Below are 16,537 nucleotides of genomic sequence, written 5' to 3'. Positions count from 1 at the left end.
AATAAGATATCTGTCTCACAAAATACGACCCGTGAGACCATCTCACACAAGTTTTTGTCATCTTATTTAACGATTAACCTTAGAATTTCCTTTATTTGAAAAAATAATTATTAGAATTAAAATTTCTATGTATAAAATACACTTTCAGAGATCTAGGCAGAGTTTTGAGGATATATTAGAACGACCAAAGCAGGCAAAATGCTTTTCTTGAGACATCAGGGAAGGAAAAGGAACAACTTCCCAGTGAAATAATCTATCTACTGTTGAATCAAATTGCAAATTTAGAAGTAATGTTGAATTGTTAAAAATAATAACATAAATTCTGAATAAAGGGGATTCTTTAAAGTTAAATGAAGCGATCCAATGTCTTGAAGCTCGGTATGATATACGTAACAAAATGTCTCAGAAAAATTCGGTAGACCCCCCCCAACCCATCAAAGAAAATGGAAAATGGAACAGCTTGCAAGAGAACTTGATAGTTGTGCACAGTATAAGAGAGAACATTTATCAGAATTCGTCATCGTCCTCCTCAGCTATATGTTTAGCAAGCTCTTGCTCTTGCTGATGTCTCTCTCTCCTCTTCTCCGCGGTTTCCTTTTCCTTGTGGGAATTAGGTGGGAATCGAAGAGCACGGACTGCCTCGTTATGCATATTCAGGCAGAAAGCAATTCTGGAGTTGAAAGCAATTTGAGGCTCATTCGTAGAGTATATATCCCCTGTCTCCTTTGAAACCATCCATCCATTAGCATGGTCCAATGTGGCATCAATGGCACCATCTCGAATTGCTTTGGATACAATGCTTTCAGCATCAGCAACAGGATTTGGTGAATCCAATCTTAACTTCTTGGAAACATCAGCAAGTGAGATCTTGGAATATGAGATACTGATGTTGCGTAAACCAGTCCTGATAACATTGTGGCGTAGCCTGACAATTAGATTGTTAGTTCGATCAGAGCTGAAGGTACTGGAGAACTTTTCAGCAACTGTTTTGAACAGCTCCAGATCTCCAATTCGAACGGCCTGAAACCCACAAAAAGATCAGTCAGTACCAAACGATTTGAGTCTAAGGATGCTAATCCACCAAAAAAAAGTACTATCCTGGCCCAATACAAATTCAGGATTTTTTTATATAAATAGATAACCGAAAGTTTTGACTCTAGACAATACTAGTGCCCATTAACTAATAAAACTAAAGCATTACAATTAAAAACTTCCTGATTTCTACAAATGCAAATAAATGTGTGGAAAGCCTTCGACGGCTTCCTAGTGAAACCATCATTTTCATTTGGGTATAGACGGTATCTCTTCATTCTTCATGATAGTCGATGGTTATCATGAACTTTAATAGAACCATACTCACATTTGTAAGCTCAAAGTAAGGCCTCAGAGCTTTTTCCATCCCTTTCTGCATAAAAACAGTTCTTTCCGGAATCTCTCCAAGCAGTAAGCGGACAATTATAGCCCATTTGTTGCATTGAACTCGGAAACCAAGAGCAGAAGCAGGTGCTTTCCTGGAAGCTTGCAGGAGTGATTCTTTGGCATCGGTGTATTCCAACTGAATTGTCCTGATCTTTCCGAGGTAGAAGAGGTACCGACAGAACTAAAGAGAATGCAGGTAGAGTTAGAACAATCAGATGACAGAGACGACAGTTATCCCTGGAATAGTAAAAAGTTTTTGACACGTGTAAAGAGAAAACGAGATCTGGGTACAGTTAGAAATGCTGCATTTATGGTGTGGTATCAGAGATAAAATCACTAAAGTTACAACGTAAAGTGTGATGTTGATACAATAATAACATGTAGGAGCACAAACTATGCATAAATTCGTAATTTGACTTCATTAAAACGTGATGATATCTCTAGTACACAACATATAGCTGTTTGAAACAGCCATTTACAATATCCTTTTCCATTTCTTATAGACGTGATGTTTAATCTGGTCTATCAATGTCTTTCTATGCTAACAACAGTTCAAGCGATGTCGACAACAATCTAGGAGTTACAGATCATTTAAGATGAAAACAATTTCATCCGAACTAAATTTACAACATTCCAATTTCCATTTTTTTATCAATAACAATAATATATTCCACCCAATATTCGGCTCTAAGTCAACCCAATTACTTTATTAATTGATAATTTATATTCAAGCAATTATGGAAAGAAACAATCCAGGGATTGGAGCTGTGTTTCTAGAGTTGCCTGCTGATTTGAGTGAGCTTCGAACCGAGGAGCCTTTGATCTCAGTTTTTCAGCTTGATCATATAAGTTGTAATGGAGGTAATTCCTCAGCAACAGATTCAGAAGAGTTTCCTGCATCATGCCATTACTATATCATCACTCACAAGAACACGGCTACCCAAGTTAACAATTTTAATTGCTGATTCAACAACCACCAACCTGACCCAACTCGTCATGGCGCAAAGTAGCAATTCGGTGCAGAGCAAGAAGACTACTGAAAAAATATGAGAATTTCTATCAGATATAACACCATCAGTTCAGTAATTAACAGAGTTAAAGTTATAAACAAGAAGATACATAGCATCCCAGTTTCTTGGTTTTCAAAGTATCAGTATCTGAGCATCAGAAAAAGATTTAGGGTATCAAAGGCTATGCCAGCAATTCAAACGAGTAAAAACATAGGCATACCCACGTATTTCAGCAAGATCGCCAGTAAGTTCATAGCTTAGACTGTAGTAAAAATAGAGCCTGGATGCAAGGACATCAACAGTTCTCCTATTAAGATTCTTTAGACGTGCAATGCTTGCAGAAGAACAAGCCTTGGCCTAATGTATCAAAGAATAATCAATATATTAGTACGCACTCAAACACAATCTAGTTATGACCTTGCAGTAATTTGAACATACCACTATACCTCACTGTATCTCTTCTGATCAATCAGAAATATCAAAACAAGTAAATAGCAATAAATCTCAATCTCTGGTAAGGAGTGTTTTGCAGGAGCTTGAGCACTAGATGTAGCGGAATCAACTTCCATATCATTTTCATCTTCCTACAACATTCAGCAAAACTTATAAGAGTTACACAACATATCTAGTTTATCTTACATGCTGTATAATTTGATGAGACAAACGACCTCAGAATGAAATGCCAACTGCTGCTCAAATCTAATTGGGTCATCAAGTCTAAATGCACTTCAATTATTCAAGGTATACAAAAAGATGTTGCCTTCTCAGTCAATTTAGTACCATAACCCAGAACAAGATAAAGTCTGTGGTTTGAAGTTATGTCTCAGAGCAATTGTAAAAGCACAGAGTTGAACGTCCAAAATCAGATGTACACAATTTCACAATATACCAATAAATTGTTGTGACGTATTCCACCAATAAAATTGAGAAATCATTCTCTTTGAAATAAGTTTAAGCACTTAAATTTCCAAAATTTATTTGGAAGTTGGCGTAAAAACTTGTTTCTCACCTTGGGAAGGTAGGACGACAATCGTGAATGCACCTCAGATCCTGGCACTAGCACAAAAATGAGAAATGCAGATAGAACAGAAGTCGTTAGGCTCTTCCGCAGCTGAATTGTAGATCGAATTGCCCTTGCAATTCTTCGAACCTCCCGGGTGTATGCGCCAGTCTCAACCAGAGATGCTATATCCTTCAAATCTAAAAGAAGCAACACCCGAAAAAATAAGGGGGAAAAAAGCAAACTCATTTAAAAATTAACATATAATTTTCAAAAAAGATTTCTAAATGCAGTTGAGTACTGATAAAATATAAAACTATTGATCGTCTTCGCTCCCATGAACTTGAGCTTTTGGGACAAATGGTTTAAGGCTTTCAGCTTAGTATCAAAGTCGGATAAAAGATTCAAGACCAACTTAGATCTTCAAGCTAAGATCTAAAGTGATAGCTAAAGCTTAAATTAGAGAAATGGTTTAAGGCTTTCAGCTTAGTATCAAAGTCAGATAAAAGATTCAAGACCAATTTAGATCTTCAACCTAAGATCTAAAGTGATAGCTAAAGCTTAAAATAGAAACTAGAATGAACGATGATGTTTCTTATTTAAAAGAATGAAGTAAAACTACCGTTTCCAACCAAAGTGAGCTTAATTAGAATAATCCACTGAAACAAGTTTTCTTGGCTCTTTCCTTTCATTCGGAACGCAAGGGTAGGATTCTCTTATTTTCACTCTCGAGTCAGGAGTAGTTGCCCAAATTTTCTAGAGTGAACACGGGGAAAGTTTTTTTATTAATGGAGCAAAGGGCAAAGGGAGTCTTCCCATTCCTAGAAGCAGCTAAAAGAAAAAGTCCCTTGGAGTGAAAACTCCACATATTTTATTAAGTCGGCTTATTATGTCCCTTCTCGCATAATGTTCTACCAATGTACATGTCTACGCCTTAGATGTTAAGCTGGAGCTTTAGGCACAAACCGTTCAACAGCATTGCAACTTCGCTATAATACTTTAAAACCAAAGGGCTTAAAAAAACACAACGAAACTCCAAGTAGTTTTGTTGGTTGGTTAATTGGTCACACAACAGGAAAACTCAAGCATGTTCACCCAAATAAAGACACATACGCTGGAGAGCTGAGGAAGAATTGATGGCAATTGAATTTGAAGGGGTGGGCCGCTGTTCCTTCATCTCGATATCTTGAGTCATTTTCTACGAATCTGAGAAGTAAACGCAAAATTAATCCGCGGTTTCTTTAGATTAATTGACGCAAACTAGATTTGATAACATTGAAACAGAAAGTAGTTTTCGAGGCAAGATTTGATCTATAACAAAGGGCGAATCTAAAGTTTCAATCGCTTTAAATCGATGCATGCCATTGGATAATATTAACAATTTCAATAAATAAATAAAAAAACAAGTCAAATTTTGTTCAACTATGCATACGCAGAAGAAGATAAGAGGAATCTGTACCTCAGATTCAACGAATTTCTAAAAATTGAAGGTAAAAACCTGGAGTGTTGGCTCAGTGATTTGGGGGGTCTTCTTCTCCAAGCAAGCTGTGGGAAAAAACAAGTTGGTCTGCTTGCCTGAGGCCGATGTATGGGTGCGGGGCATTTTAGTAAAACAGTCATGTTTTCTTTCTTTTTTATTTATAATCAATAAATTCCGTAACTAAAATGTTTGGATTTTGGAATACATTGGATTAAATATATATATATATATATATTCTATTTATTAAAGTTGTGGACATGATAGTAACTACTTAAAAAAACATCAATTTTTTCTTCCAACTTTACATTTATATGATACTAATATTACATTTTTGTTTTTTGTTTTTGTTTTTTATAAATTTCAACACACATTTTTTTTTATTTCAACAATTCAAATATTAATTTAGTATCTTCATAATTTGTCAAATTTCACTTTAGTCCATCGATAATGATAAAAAAAATTGATATGTGTGTAAAGTAACTAGTATATATACACACACGAATGTGAGTACTACATGTGCATGGTGTGCTTGTGTTGTCTATTGTATAATATTTTATTATTAATTTGATTGATGTTCATGAGAAATATCATGATTATAAAAAAATAAAAAATATTACAATTTGAATTTTTTATATTTAAATTGAGATCATGTTATAATTATAAAAATTAACAAAAAATTATATTACAATTTAAAATGATGAATAAAAAAAAAACCAAACCAATACACCATTTTTTGCATATATTATAAAGATTCTTAATGATATAGTTAATATATAAATTCACATGTAGCTGTAACATTTATAATTTTGTTCTACTATTTCATAAAATCATGTTTTATTTATTTATATTTTTATTTAGTATAATAGAATTATCTTAAAATTTTACATTTCATAACTACTAAAAAAATCTTACTTAAAATTTTTTCATACTAAATTTGCATGTCATATTTAATTTTTTAAATATCATAACTAAATAAATAAATTTAAAAAAATTGACAAACAAAATTCGTATGCTGCAACCTCATGAAATTGGGATTTCTAATTGAGTTTTCTTATTAAAATATCAACATTTTTCAAGAGAACTTCATTTGTCAAAACTTATTTGTCACTCACCGATGTGAAATATATTACAGTTTCTTCGACAAAGTGCATTACACAGTGCAAGTAAATGACATAATGTTCATCAAGAATCCACAAGCTTGCCACAGTCAAATTCAGGACATTTTAAACAAAGTTCCGCCCAAGTATTTGGCAAACAACTTGTCTCTCAAAAAGCTCAACAAAATCCCATCACTCTGCTGTACAAAGCCTACCACATAAGCTGCACTGACAAGCTTTACACTCCTCCATCTCCTCTCTCTTGCATACTTTTTCAACCCAATTTCGATCATCCGGTGCTCGAGTTCCTCACCGCTTTCGAGCATCCCAGTGCTTGATTTCCGAGTCAAAGCATCGACTAAATTCCTGGCTAAAACAACAGCATCTTCTAGAGCGGAACAACCGCCTTGGCCTATGTCTGGTGTCATAGGGTGAAATGCGTCACCGAGCACACAAATGTTGTCTTTACTGATATTTCCCCATAGTAGTTCCCATGGGTCCCTGAATTTTAGCTGGGACCATATCATATTGTTTAGATCAGTTCTTTCAAAAACGGCTCGAATCTTATCAGGGATGTTTCCAAGCTTGGAAGATACAAATTGTTTCATTTTAACTGGATCTTCTTCCATGCCTCTGTCTGCACCAAATTTAGTAAAAGACACGTAACTTCATTAGTTCATGGATTGTAACTGGCACATTAAGCATAAAGATCCCAAATCACATGCACTTTGGAAGCAAGAAAAGAATGAATCTTCACAAGAATAAGAACCAAGCAAAATTTCAAATGTCTGTAAAACAAATCACTCTTAGTGCTGCATGCAAGACCTACTTTCTAAGCAGGATTAGAGGGCGTTTGAAAGGGGCCATCAACCTCTCCCATATTGTATTCTAAAATATATTTTGTCTTCAAAGGTTTTTCAACTTTTGCATTACTCTTGTGGCTGATTAAGCCCCTGTTTCTTAGGAAGAAAAATGAGAACCTGCTGGAGAGGGAATGTATGTGAAAAACCAGTAGACACCGTGATCATCACATGGAGTGACACCATATCTTGCGCCATTTCCGAAGAACAGCAAAAACTTTGGCTCGAAGCCATGGCCATCTTCAAACTTTACATGACCCCTAATCGATGCTCGCCCTGCCAATGATGGCTTCTTCAAGCCTAGATATTTGGCCACCTTTGAGTTCACTCCATCACATCCAATCAACACCTTGTGCAAAATAATATGAAATATCTCTATAAATTGCAGAAAAATAACAACATCAAAGACTTCTCCTACTTCTTCAGTTGGGTCCATTACCTTAGTTTTAATAACAGTTCCATCAGCAAGATGAACTAACTTGAAGTTACCAGACTCCTCGATATGTACCAGTTTAGATGAGTACCTAATGGTGCCTTCCGGAAGTTCACTCTTCAACGTTTCAATCAGGACCTTCCTATCGATACGACGAACTTCATGATCATCCCTGCACGTACCATGCATCATATTACCAACCAACTCATGATGAAAACAATTTTTGCAAAGTGAAAACAATCATCCATTTGAAACTCACCCAAACGGTAGTTCTGCGGTTGGCAGCCCGGAAACAACTGAAGTGGTCACTAGACTGCAAGAAATAGTTCAATAACGAATATGGTAAACTAACAAGTTCGGAAAAAAGCGGGCAGAAGCCACATTCATCAACCATCGAAGATAATGAAAAATATAACACGACTATACCTAACAAGCTGGTTATGTTGTCGACGAAGAAGGCCACCAATACCAATGGCATCCAATGCCTTCCAAGCATTAGGCCACAATGCCAGAGCGTACCCCTCGGCCCTCAATGCATCTGCTGACTCCAACACCAAGTTCCGAATCCCCATCCTACAAAAACCGAATCCGCCGTAAAGTAATTCATTCAGATAAAAATACTACTTGCTGTCATCCAATCTACATTTCATATTCTGCTAAAACTAGAAGATGCAAGATTTAGGATAGACTTGCCTAATTTAATGATGAAACTCAAGTCCATGGTTAAAAATACAAACTCAACAAGTACCTGTGAAGTCCTAAAGACGTCGCAAGGCCAGCTATTCCAGCACCAACGATCACTATTCCCTCCATAATCTCTGTCAAAATTCCACATGCTTTTTCACTGATATCATAACCCAAAAAAAACCCTGATAAAAAATCATAATGGGCAGATATATAATTTAATTTTAGTCCCATATACGGTAAACATGCAGACATAAGAAAATGAAGATTAAAATAGACACCACAATCTATATGAAAACCTACAGAAATTATTAGATAAAAACCACTCGCAATCTTGAAATTAAATGCTTTCATTTGTGTGTGTCATAAAAACTAGTTCAAGAAAACAAAGGGTACCTGTGCCCAGATGACCACCGTTTCACCTCCGCTGAATGATGGTGGTGTGTAAATAAACTTTATATTATTTGCTTATTTTTTTTCTCTAATTTGCTTCTTTATTATTATTAAATAAATTATATTTATGTGTTCATAGATTATATTTATGTGTCTGTTCCTGAGCCAACCAAGTTTCATCGTCATATTGAACCTTTAAAAATCACGTGTTCAAGAAATGCAAATGACTGGAATCGGACCTGCTCAAGGGCTTTCTCCGTTATTCATGGTTGATGGTGAAACCTAAGTAAACCTGGTGGCAAATGTAATAACTTGTGAATTATGCTAATAGCTAAGTCAATTTGGACAATATTTATGCAACAGAGTCGTGAGACAAGATATTGATAGGAAGAATTAAAGATATAATCATTGGTCAAACGTTAACTTACTACACCAATTCGTACATCTTTTAAGAGCAATTATCTTCTTCTTTTTTATGACGTGAAACCCCGTCGCCGCTACATTCGATGCACACATGAGTAAACATCTGGATTAATATAAAAGCTGACAAATCACGTTAGTCATGTAAACTACACACTAGCCAAGTCTTTCGTAACAAGCTCGCCCAAAAAATGTTGGTAGAGAAAACCGAAGTCAATCATCCACTTACTCGCCCAAAATTTGTAACAATTTTAAAATATGTTGAGCTCTATATGTTTTATAATAAAAATAAATGTTTTATCATGGAGAGATTTAGGATTTTAATAGAAAGAATAAAATAATTGGTGCATTGAAGTGTGAAATAATTTTTTTTAAAAAAATATTGAATCCGAAATAACCTCATCGCTACAAGAATTAAGAATTTATTGGTATTAGACTATATAAAACGTGGATATACCGCATAGCATTTGCATTGACGTTGGGGAATGGTGCTATTATGCTTTGGCCCAAAATGGGAAATTATGCACGCATAATTAATTTTTTTTTTTTACAGCAAAAACTTGTAATTTTATTGAGAAAGATCAAGAGTTACAAGATTTACTAGTCACAGAGGAAACTCGTCATTCTTCCAGACAAAGGATGAGTGAGAGCAAGAAGAAAAATGAGCAATACTGTGGGCCACATTATTTAGCCAATCTATTCTCATAAGTAAGACTTGACACTACCGGCTTCTGGACCAGATCTTTGATTACCGAAGCCCGTAATCCTACATAGCTAATGTCATCCTTAAAGGTCGTGACTGCTTGCACTGCCAATAAGGAATCTGTTGTAACTTGGACATCATGGATATGTTTGTCATATAATAACTTGATACCTGCATGAACTGCCTCTAGTTCTCCCATAAGCACTGATATTGGTTTCGAAATTTGTTTCCCAAAGGCCAGGAGTAGTCTACCTTGGTTGTCTCGTAGTGCTCCACCTATACTATATCGATTCAGGTGTTCATTGAAGCATGCATCAACATTCATCTTTAAATCATTTGCTTCTGGTGGCTTCCATTTGCTGGTCAGAGCTCGCCCTTGAGGAGGACTTCGAGCAGTCGATTTAGCAGCTTGGAATTCGGTTAGAAAGGTATTGCTCCAAGTAATTACCCTTTCATTGAGTAGCCTGTCTTTGCCATGTAGGATCTTTAGCCTTTCTTTCCATACTGCCCAGGATAGTATAGCAAACTTTTCAAAATTCTTATGGGATAATTGTTCGCTCATCCAACAGCACAAGTCCATCGTGCAGGCTCTTTTGACAGATTTTAGCATTGAGTAATATTCTGTGTCCTTCCATAGCTTCTTGACAGCTTCACAAAAAAATAATGAGTGGCATGTAGAATCATGTTGGGAATAGCATAAGTAACACTGCCCACTAACTGGCACATGATGGTGGAGTAGATTTAGGTTTGTGGGAATGATATCATGGGCTACCCGCCACCAAAAAATGCGTACCTTCGGGGGTATGGAGAGGCTCCAGATAAAGGACCACCATTTTTGCATTGAATGCTCTGATTGGTTCCCCGGGGGTGAAAAAAGACCTCTCTGTAGACGATAACCATCCCTCGCGGAGTAGTGATCTTTCGTATCAAAACGCCAAAATCTGGTATCACCAGTATGTTGAGCAAGAAGAGGAGTCTGTATTATTTTCTCGGCAATGAATGGATTGAAGTTGTGCAATATCGCCGAAGTGTCCCAAACCCCATTTATAATCAAGGACTCTACTTTCGCATCATTCTGCCATGTTTCATTGGGAATGCATAATTTTGATGTCAAACCTGGAACCCAATTATCCTCAAAGATTCTTATTGAGTGTCCATTTTCAACTCGCCAAATCAATCCCTTATCAAGAATTTCTCTGCTCCAGACAAGAGATCTCCAAATAAATGACGGATTGGTACATGTCCCTGCGGTCATAATATCTCCATGTCGAAAGTACCGTACCTTAAGGACTTTGGTTGCTAGGGATTCAGGATTTCGCAATAGTCTCCAGAATTGATTGGCCAACAGTGCTCGGTTAAATTCATCCATTTTTCAAAAGCCGAGTCCTCCCCTCATTTTTGGTTTGCATAGAAAATCCCAAGTTTTTCAGTGCAATTTCCTCTTTCCATTCTCCACTCCCCACCAGAAATTTGCACATTCTTTCTCGATCTCATCACAGATTGACTTAGGAATTCTGAAGCAGAACATAGCATAAGTAGGGATAGATTGGAGTACAGATTTGATAAGTACTTCCTTTCCCCCGACCGAGAAACATTTATGTCCCCATCCTTGGGTTCTCTTAACCACTCTGTCCACCAGAAATCGGAATTGGAGTCTCTTGCTTCTCAGCGAAACTGTGGGTAGTCCCAAGTAGATATCATGTCTTTGAACTACTGGAATGGTCAAAACCATTTTGATTGACTCAATAAGAGATGAGTTGGTATTTGGGCTAAAGGATAGCGCTGACTTATCATAGTTAATCAACTGACCCGATGCTCTCTCATAGGCATGTAGACATTCTTTAACACGAGCCCCTTCTTCCAACGAAGCCCTGAAGAACACCAAACTATTGTCCGCAAAGAAAAGATGAGAAACCGATGGACTAGATGAAGCAACACGCACACCCCGGATCCACCCTCTTGCCTCATACGAAGTAAATAGAGCAGATAAACCGTATGCACATAAAACAAATAGATAAGGTGATAACGGATCTCCTTGTCTCAGTCCTCGTGTAGGGATAATGGGTCCTACTACTTCTTGATTGATTCGAAAGTAATGTTTGACTGATCGCACACACCTCATGATTTTATCAATCCATGTTTCGGCAAAACCCAATCGATTCATAAGTTTTTGTAAGAAAACCCACTCCACACGGTCATATGCTTTACTCATGTCCAGCTTTAACGCTGCCCAACCCGTTCTTCCAGATTTTATGTTGCTCATCCAATGAATTGTTTCAAACCCGACTATTATGTTATCTGTAATCTGTCGCCCGGGAATAAACGCACTCTGGAATTCATCAATAATCTTTGCAAGCACTGGCCTAAAACGATTGGTTATGGCTCTAGATATGATCTTGTAACAAACATTGCATAGACTAATCGGCCTGAATTCCTTCATAAGCATCGGATTTGCCGTTTTAGGAACCAGTGTGACCAGCGTTTCATTCCAGGACTCAAAATCGGCATTGTCGTTCAGAATATGCAAAATTGATTCAGTTACTTCCTTACCAATAACATGCCAGAATTTCTGATAGAACAGGGGGGTCATCCCATCGAGGCCATGGGATTTGTCCGGATGCATATCAAACAGTGCACGCTTGACCTCAGCTGCAGTGAACGGTGCACAAAGAAAATTATTCATGTGATCATCAACTTTCAGCTGCAAGACTTCAAGAATAGGCTGCATGTTGCTCTCAGTAGGTGTATCCGAGGTAAATAAAGACCCAAAGTAGTCCAACACAATTTTTTCCATACCATCTCTTTCTGTGCACCAATCTCCATGAGATTATATCAAACCATGAATGGAATTGCGAGCTCGCCGTTGAGTTGCTGTAGCGTGGAAATATTTAGAGTTTCGGTCGCCATCTTTCAGCCAAGATATTCGATTGCGTTGTCGCCAATATAATTCCTCCTTCGTGGCCAGCTGTTCAATTTCTTCCTCAAGTTTGTGTATTTGACTGACAGATGAGTCCCATTTTTTGCTTGTGCGTAGGGCATTTAGTGATGATCTCCTCTCTTTTAGTATCTTTGGTACATTTTGAAATTTTTCTCGGGCCCAAGTTTGTAGTGACTCTTTGGACAGGCGAATACGCGTTGGGAGTGGAATAGAGTAGTTACCCTCTCCCCAACCCATTTCAACTATCTCTCCGCATTCCTCTTCTGTCAACCAGAACCGTTCAAACCTAAACATTGTGCTGAAGGAAGCATTCTTTGCTGACCCCTGTGAGTGCGCATTTGTCAACTTCATACAGATAGGCCGATGATCAGAGTGAAAGAATTCCATGGAGGAAACGTGGGCCGTCGGGTACAATAATCTCCAATTTAGGCTGCCTACAAATCTGTCCAGCCTTTCAAAAACCAAACTTTCCGTTCTTCGTCGATTGACCCATGTATATGCATCTCCGTGACAAAATATATCTTGGAGCTCACATACCTCAAGTGTGTCCCGGAAGGCTTGCATCTGTGGGAGTGGTCTTCGGTTACCGCCCAACTTTTCACTTTCATAACAAATTTCATTAAAATCTCCACCTACTAACCAAGGAATGCCATCAAGTTCTCGTAGACTCTTAAGTCTTTTGAGGAGGTCCCATGAGAAATGACATAATGATGCGTCTGGTTGGCCATAAAAACCCGTAAACCGCCACAAGTTTCCGGATTCATGAATAACACAGTCAATGTGCCCAATAGAATAAGATTTGATTGATACCTCAGCTGGGTTTTTCCAGAACAGTACAAGACCACCACTTTTACCCATGCAATCCACCATAAAACATCCTGTAAATCCTAGGTTACTCTCCCATAGCTTGCATTTAGACGCCCTCATTTTTGTTTCGCTCAAAAACAAGAGAGTTGGGTCCTTTTCAACGATGAGTCGCCGTAATTCACGGAATGCTCGTGGGTTCCCAAGCCCCCGAGCATTCCAACATATAAGATTCATGATGATCGGCAGGGTTGCTGGGCAACCACCGCCACTATGTCCTTTGAACTAGAATCCACCGTTCCATTTCTCAGTTTCTTTTTCACTGGACTTGTATGCTCCTGAGAGGTACTCTCATCATCTGTAGTGTGTTGACAACGTTTGGCCATTATTTTTGATGATGAGATCATATTCGCTGTCCTATGCTCCCCGACTGCTCGTTCTCGACTTTTCCATTGCTTTGTAGTGGCAACAACAAGTTTTGGCTCCTCTGAGGTCTTCTCATTCGAAATGTCAATGGTCGGCAGAAGAGTGCTCAGCAGGCCGTGGGCTGTCAGCAGGGCACTGCCCGATGGTGTGTTTGTTGTCACAAGTGCTTGGCTTTCTGAATCCATATTACCTTCTTCAATATTTTCCTCATCCCCAGTGGCTTCAGGCAAAGGGCCCTCATCGGGATTAGGGGAAGAATTATCTTTACGGAGTAAGTTTTTTCTTCCCCTACCGATGTGTGTCGAAGCACGTAGCCAAATTCCATATGCGTGGGTGGTTTTATCAGCCCCACTATCATCACAATCCCGAACCGTATGTCCAATTCGTCCACATGCATAGCAGAAGTCCGGTAAGCGCTCGTATATCAGCAAAACTATAATTTCTTCCTCCACTCCCCTAGCCTTTATATGAATAAATTTCATTAAAGGTTGAGCAATATTTATTCGTACCCGAATTCTCGCAAAACGGCCCAAGAAAAGTCCATTTTCACCCGAGTCCACCTCTTCTACTCGGCCAATATGACGTCCCACTTTGTGCAGGAGTTCCCCTTGCATGAAGGCCAATGGAAGATTATGGCATTGAACCCAGATCCCTATCTCGTCAAAAACCATGTCAGTTGGATTTTTCCAACCCACAGGTTCCTTAAAAATCACCAGACTACGGAAGAAATTCCAAGGGCCATCCGTGAGTGCCCGGTGTCTGTCTCGTTGGGAATTGAAGTCGCACACAAATATATTGTCCCCCATAGCCTCGATATTGATCTTCCTCGATGCTTGGAGGATCCGGGGCATCTACTGTCGGAAGGTGTCTCTATTTATTGCTTTAGGCGAATGGACCTTAGCCACCAAGCACGTAGATAGTCGCTCATTTCCCATGTGTATCTCTGAATCATCCAATAGAATAGTCTCGTTTGGCTTTGGCGGAGAGAGTTTCATCGCTTCAACTAGACGAGAGATTTCATCTGGATCCATAATAACGAGAAAACAAGCCAACGTTCAGATCAAAAAGATGATCGAACGAAACAATCCTACACGGCGTAGGTTTTCCAACCCTAAGAGCGAAAGAACCCTTATGCACGCATAATTAATAAGCCATTAATAGTTTGTTCCAATTTAATATTATTTTGCAAATAACATCCAGACAAATTAATGGCGTTTTCATAATTAAATATATATGGTGCAACTTGCTAAAAAATATTAATAACATGTTTATTACAGCCGTTTAAAAAAAAACAAAAGTTTGTGTGAGACGGTCTTGCAGGTCGAATTTTGTAAGACAGATCTTTTATTTGGTCATCCATGAAAAATATTACTTTTTATGCTAATAGTATTACTTTTTATTGTGAATATCGATAGGGTTGACCCGTCTCAGAAATAAAGATTCGTGAGACCGTCTCACAAGAGACCTGCTCTTAAAAAATAATAATTAAATTATATGTGTATTCGTAAAAAAAATCTATACATATGTGTGTGTACTATTTAAATGCGAGGAGTGAAGCTGGGGAGTGAATAATTATTCCCACCATACTACGAAATCAACAGCTCCTTGATCTTTATACCAAAATTAAAATAACAAAATAAATTTTATTTAATTATATTTAATTGGGTGGAATTTTATTGGTAGGTTTTTATTTCTTCTTGAAGTTCCAAAATTTCACTTTTATTAGTAATTTTTTTTATGTGTATCAGCTTATAATAAATGATACATGTGAATTACATCCATTTTATTACTATTTCTAAAGATTATATTTTCTTATTGTTTCAGTGGTCGTTTCATCAAATTATTTTTAATAACACTGTAACTAATAGATTCCATTTTTTGCATATAATTTTCATTTTTAATTTTATATTTTTTGATATATTTTTTTTGAAAACCGTGTTTATTGATATATTCAAAAACTGAAATACTAAATTGATGCTGATTGAAGAGATTTTCAACCACAAAAAAGCAAAAACTTGTGTGAGACGGTCTCACGGGTCGTATTTTGTGAGACGGTTCTCTTATTTGGGTCATCCATTAAAAAATATTACTTTTTATTGTGAATATCGGTAGGATTGACTCATGTCACATATAAAGATTCGTGAGACCATCTTACAAGAGACCTACTCACAAAAAATTTGAAAATCATTTCGAAACTGCCACTTATTTATATTTTAATAAAAATATGTTTGTCTTCTAAATAAACACTTTTTTATTTATTTTCGAAAGAAAATATATTTTTGTAATAAAATTATATTTATATATATATATATATATATATATCTAATTCATTTAAGATTATACTTTCGTTAGATTGAAAATTTCTTATTTTGATGATAACAAATAGCATCGAAATGTTTCTAAGTTCAACTTTTATATACTTGTATTAACAAGTTTTAAGCTTGATGGTAAATCAAGCCGGACAGCCCTATATTATATTTAGTCAGGTTACTATAAGGCTCATGAACTACCATTTTTGAGCATGCAGTTATATTCATAACGGTAGCTCATGACATCTTACTCAGAAATCTACATTCTTGGCAGTGGAGTATACGTCTTTCCGAGTCTCGAACTCTGGACCTCGTCAAAGTCATAAGTACTTGGATTAAAGAGATTTGGTAACAATTGAGCTAGTTTTGTAAGGCCCGTGACACTACCCTTTTTGGGTCTGCAATCACATCTTTTATGATAGCCCATGACACCTTACTCACAGAACTCTCCACTCCTAGTAGTGGAGTACATGCCTCCTCAAGTCTCGAACTCAAGACCTCGTCCAGGCCATGAGTACATGGATTAAAGAGAATTGATACAAAGTGAGCTAGTTTTATTAT

General features: G+C 37.2%; 3 protein-coding genes across 3 annotated transcripts; all 3 read right to left on the bottom strand.

Moving 5' to 3' along the window:
* Window positions 1–288: 288 nt before the first annotated feature.
* On the bottom strand, window positions 289–5,026 carry LOC142526731 (putative 26S proteasome non-ATPase regulatory subunit 3). The gene is made up of 9 exons (XM_075631288.1): window positions 4,889–5,026; window positions 4,543–4,635; window positions 3,439–3,629; window positions 2,876–3,013; window positions 2,650–2,786; window positions 2,401–2,455; window positions 2,203–2,313; window positions 1,361–1,600; window positions 289–1,020 (listed from the first exon to the last, which is right to left on the bottom strand). The coding sequence occupies exons 2-9, from the start codon at window positions 4,622–4,624 to the stop codon at window positions 508–510; spliced, it is 1,467 nt and encodes a 488-aa protein (XP_075487403.1). The 5' UTR covers window positions 4,625–4,635; window positions 4,889–5,026; the 3' UTR covers window positions 289–507.
* Window positions 5,027–6,015: 989 nt separating this feature from the next.
* LOC142527948 (monooxygenase 2-like) lies at window positions 6,016–8,395 on the bottom strand. The gene is given in 8 exon segments (XM_075632952.1): window positions 6,016–6,124; window positions 6,126–6,643; window positions 6,987–7,215; window positions 7,306–7,471; window positions 7,559–7,612; window positions 7,726–7,872; window positions 8,048–8,168; window positions 8,380–8,395. Coding segments are annotated over 7 exon segments (1,212 nt in total). The 5' UTR covers window positions 8,113–8,168; window positions 8,380–8,395; the 3' UTR covers window positions 6,016–6,091.
* A 3,931-nt stretch (window positions 8,396–12,326) lies between these two features.
* Window positions 12,327–13,478, bottom strand: LOC142525821 (uncharacterized). Its single transcript, XM_075630109.1, has one exon. It carries the CDS (start codon window positions 13,476–13,478, stop codon window positions 12,327–12,329), a length of 1,152 nt encoding a protein of 383 aa, XP_075486224.1.
* Between the last annotated feature and the right edge of the window lie 3,059 nt (window positions 13,479–16,537).

Source organism: Primulina tabacum, chromosome 15 (assembly GCF_025594145.1).
Source record: "Primulina tabacum isolate GXHZ01 chromosome 15, ASM2559414v2, whole genome shotgun sequence".
Taxonomy (NCBI): Eukaryota; Viridiplantae; Streptophyta; class Magnoliopsida; order Lamiales; family Gesneriaceae; genus Primulina; species Primulina tabacum.
Note: the sequence above shows the minus strand (reverse complement) of the source record. Positions and strands in the feature narration are given on the sequence as shown.

Excerpts from the sequence above, each read along its gene's own strand:
- LOC142526731 (XM_075631288.1), bottom strand. The coding sequence starts at position 4,624 with ATGACTCAAGATATCGAGATGAAGGAACAGCGGCCCACCCCTTCAAAT. Across the intron at positions 3,630-4,542 it reads TTCTTCCTCAGCTCTCCAGC|ATTTGAAGGATATAGCATCT; the intron begins GTATGTGTCTTT and ends TGCTTCTTTTAG. Across the intron at positions 1,021-1,360 it reads CTTACTTTGAGCTTACAAAT|GCCGTTCGAATTGGAGATCT; the intron begins GTGAGTATGGTT and ends TGTGGGTTTCAG.
- LOC142525821 (XM_075630109.1), bottom strand. The coding sequence starts at position 13,478 with ATGAATCTTATATGTTGGAATGCTCGGGGGCTTGGGAACCCACGAGCA.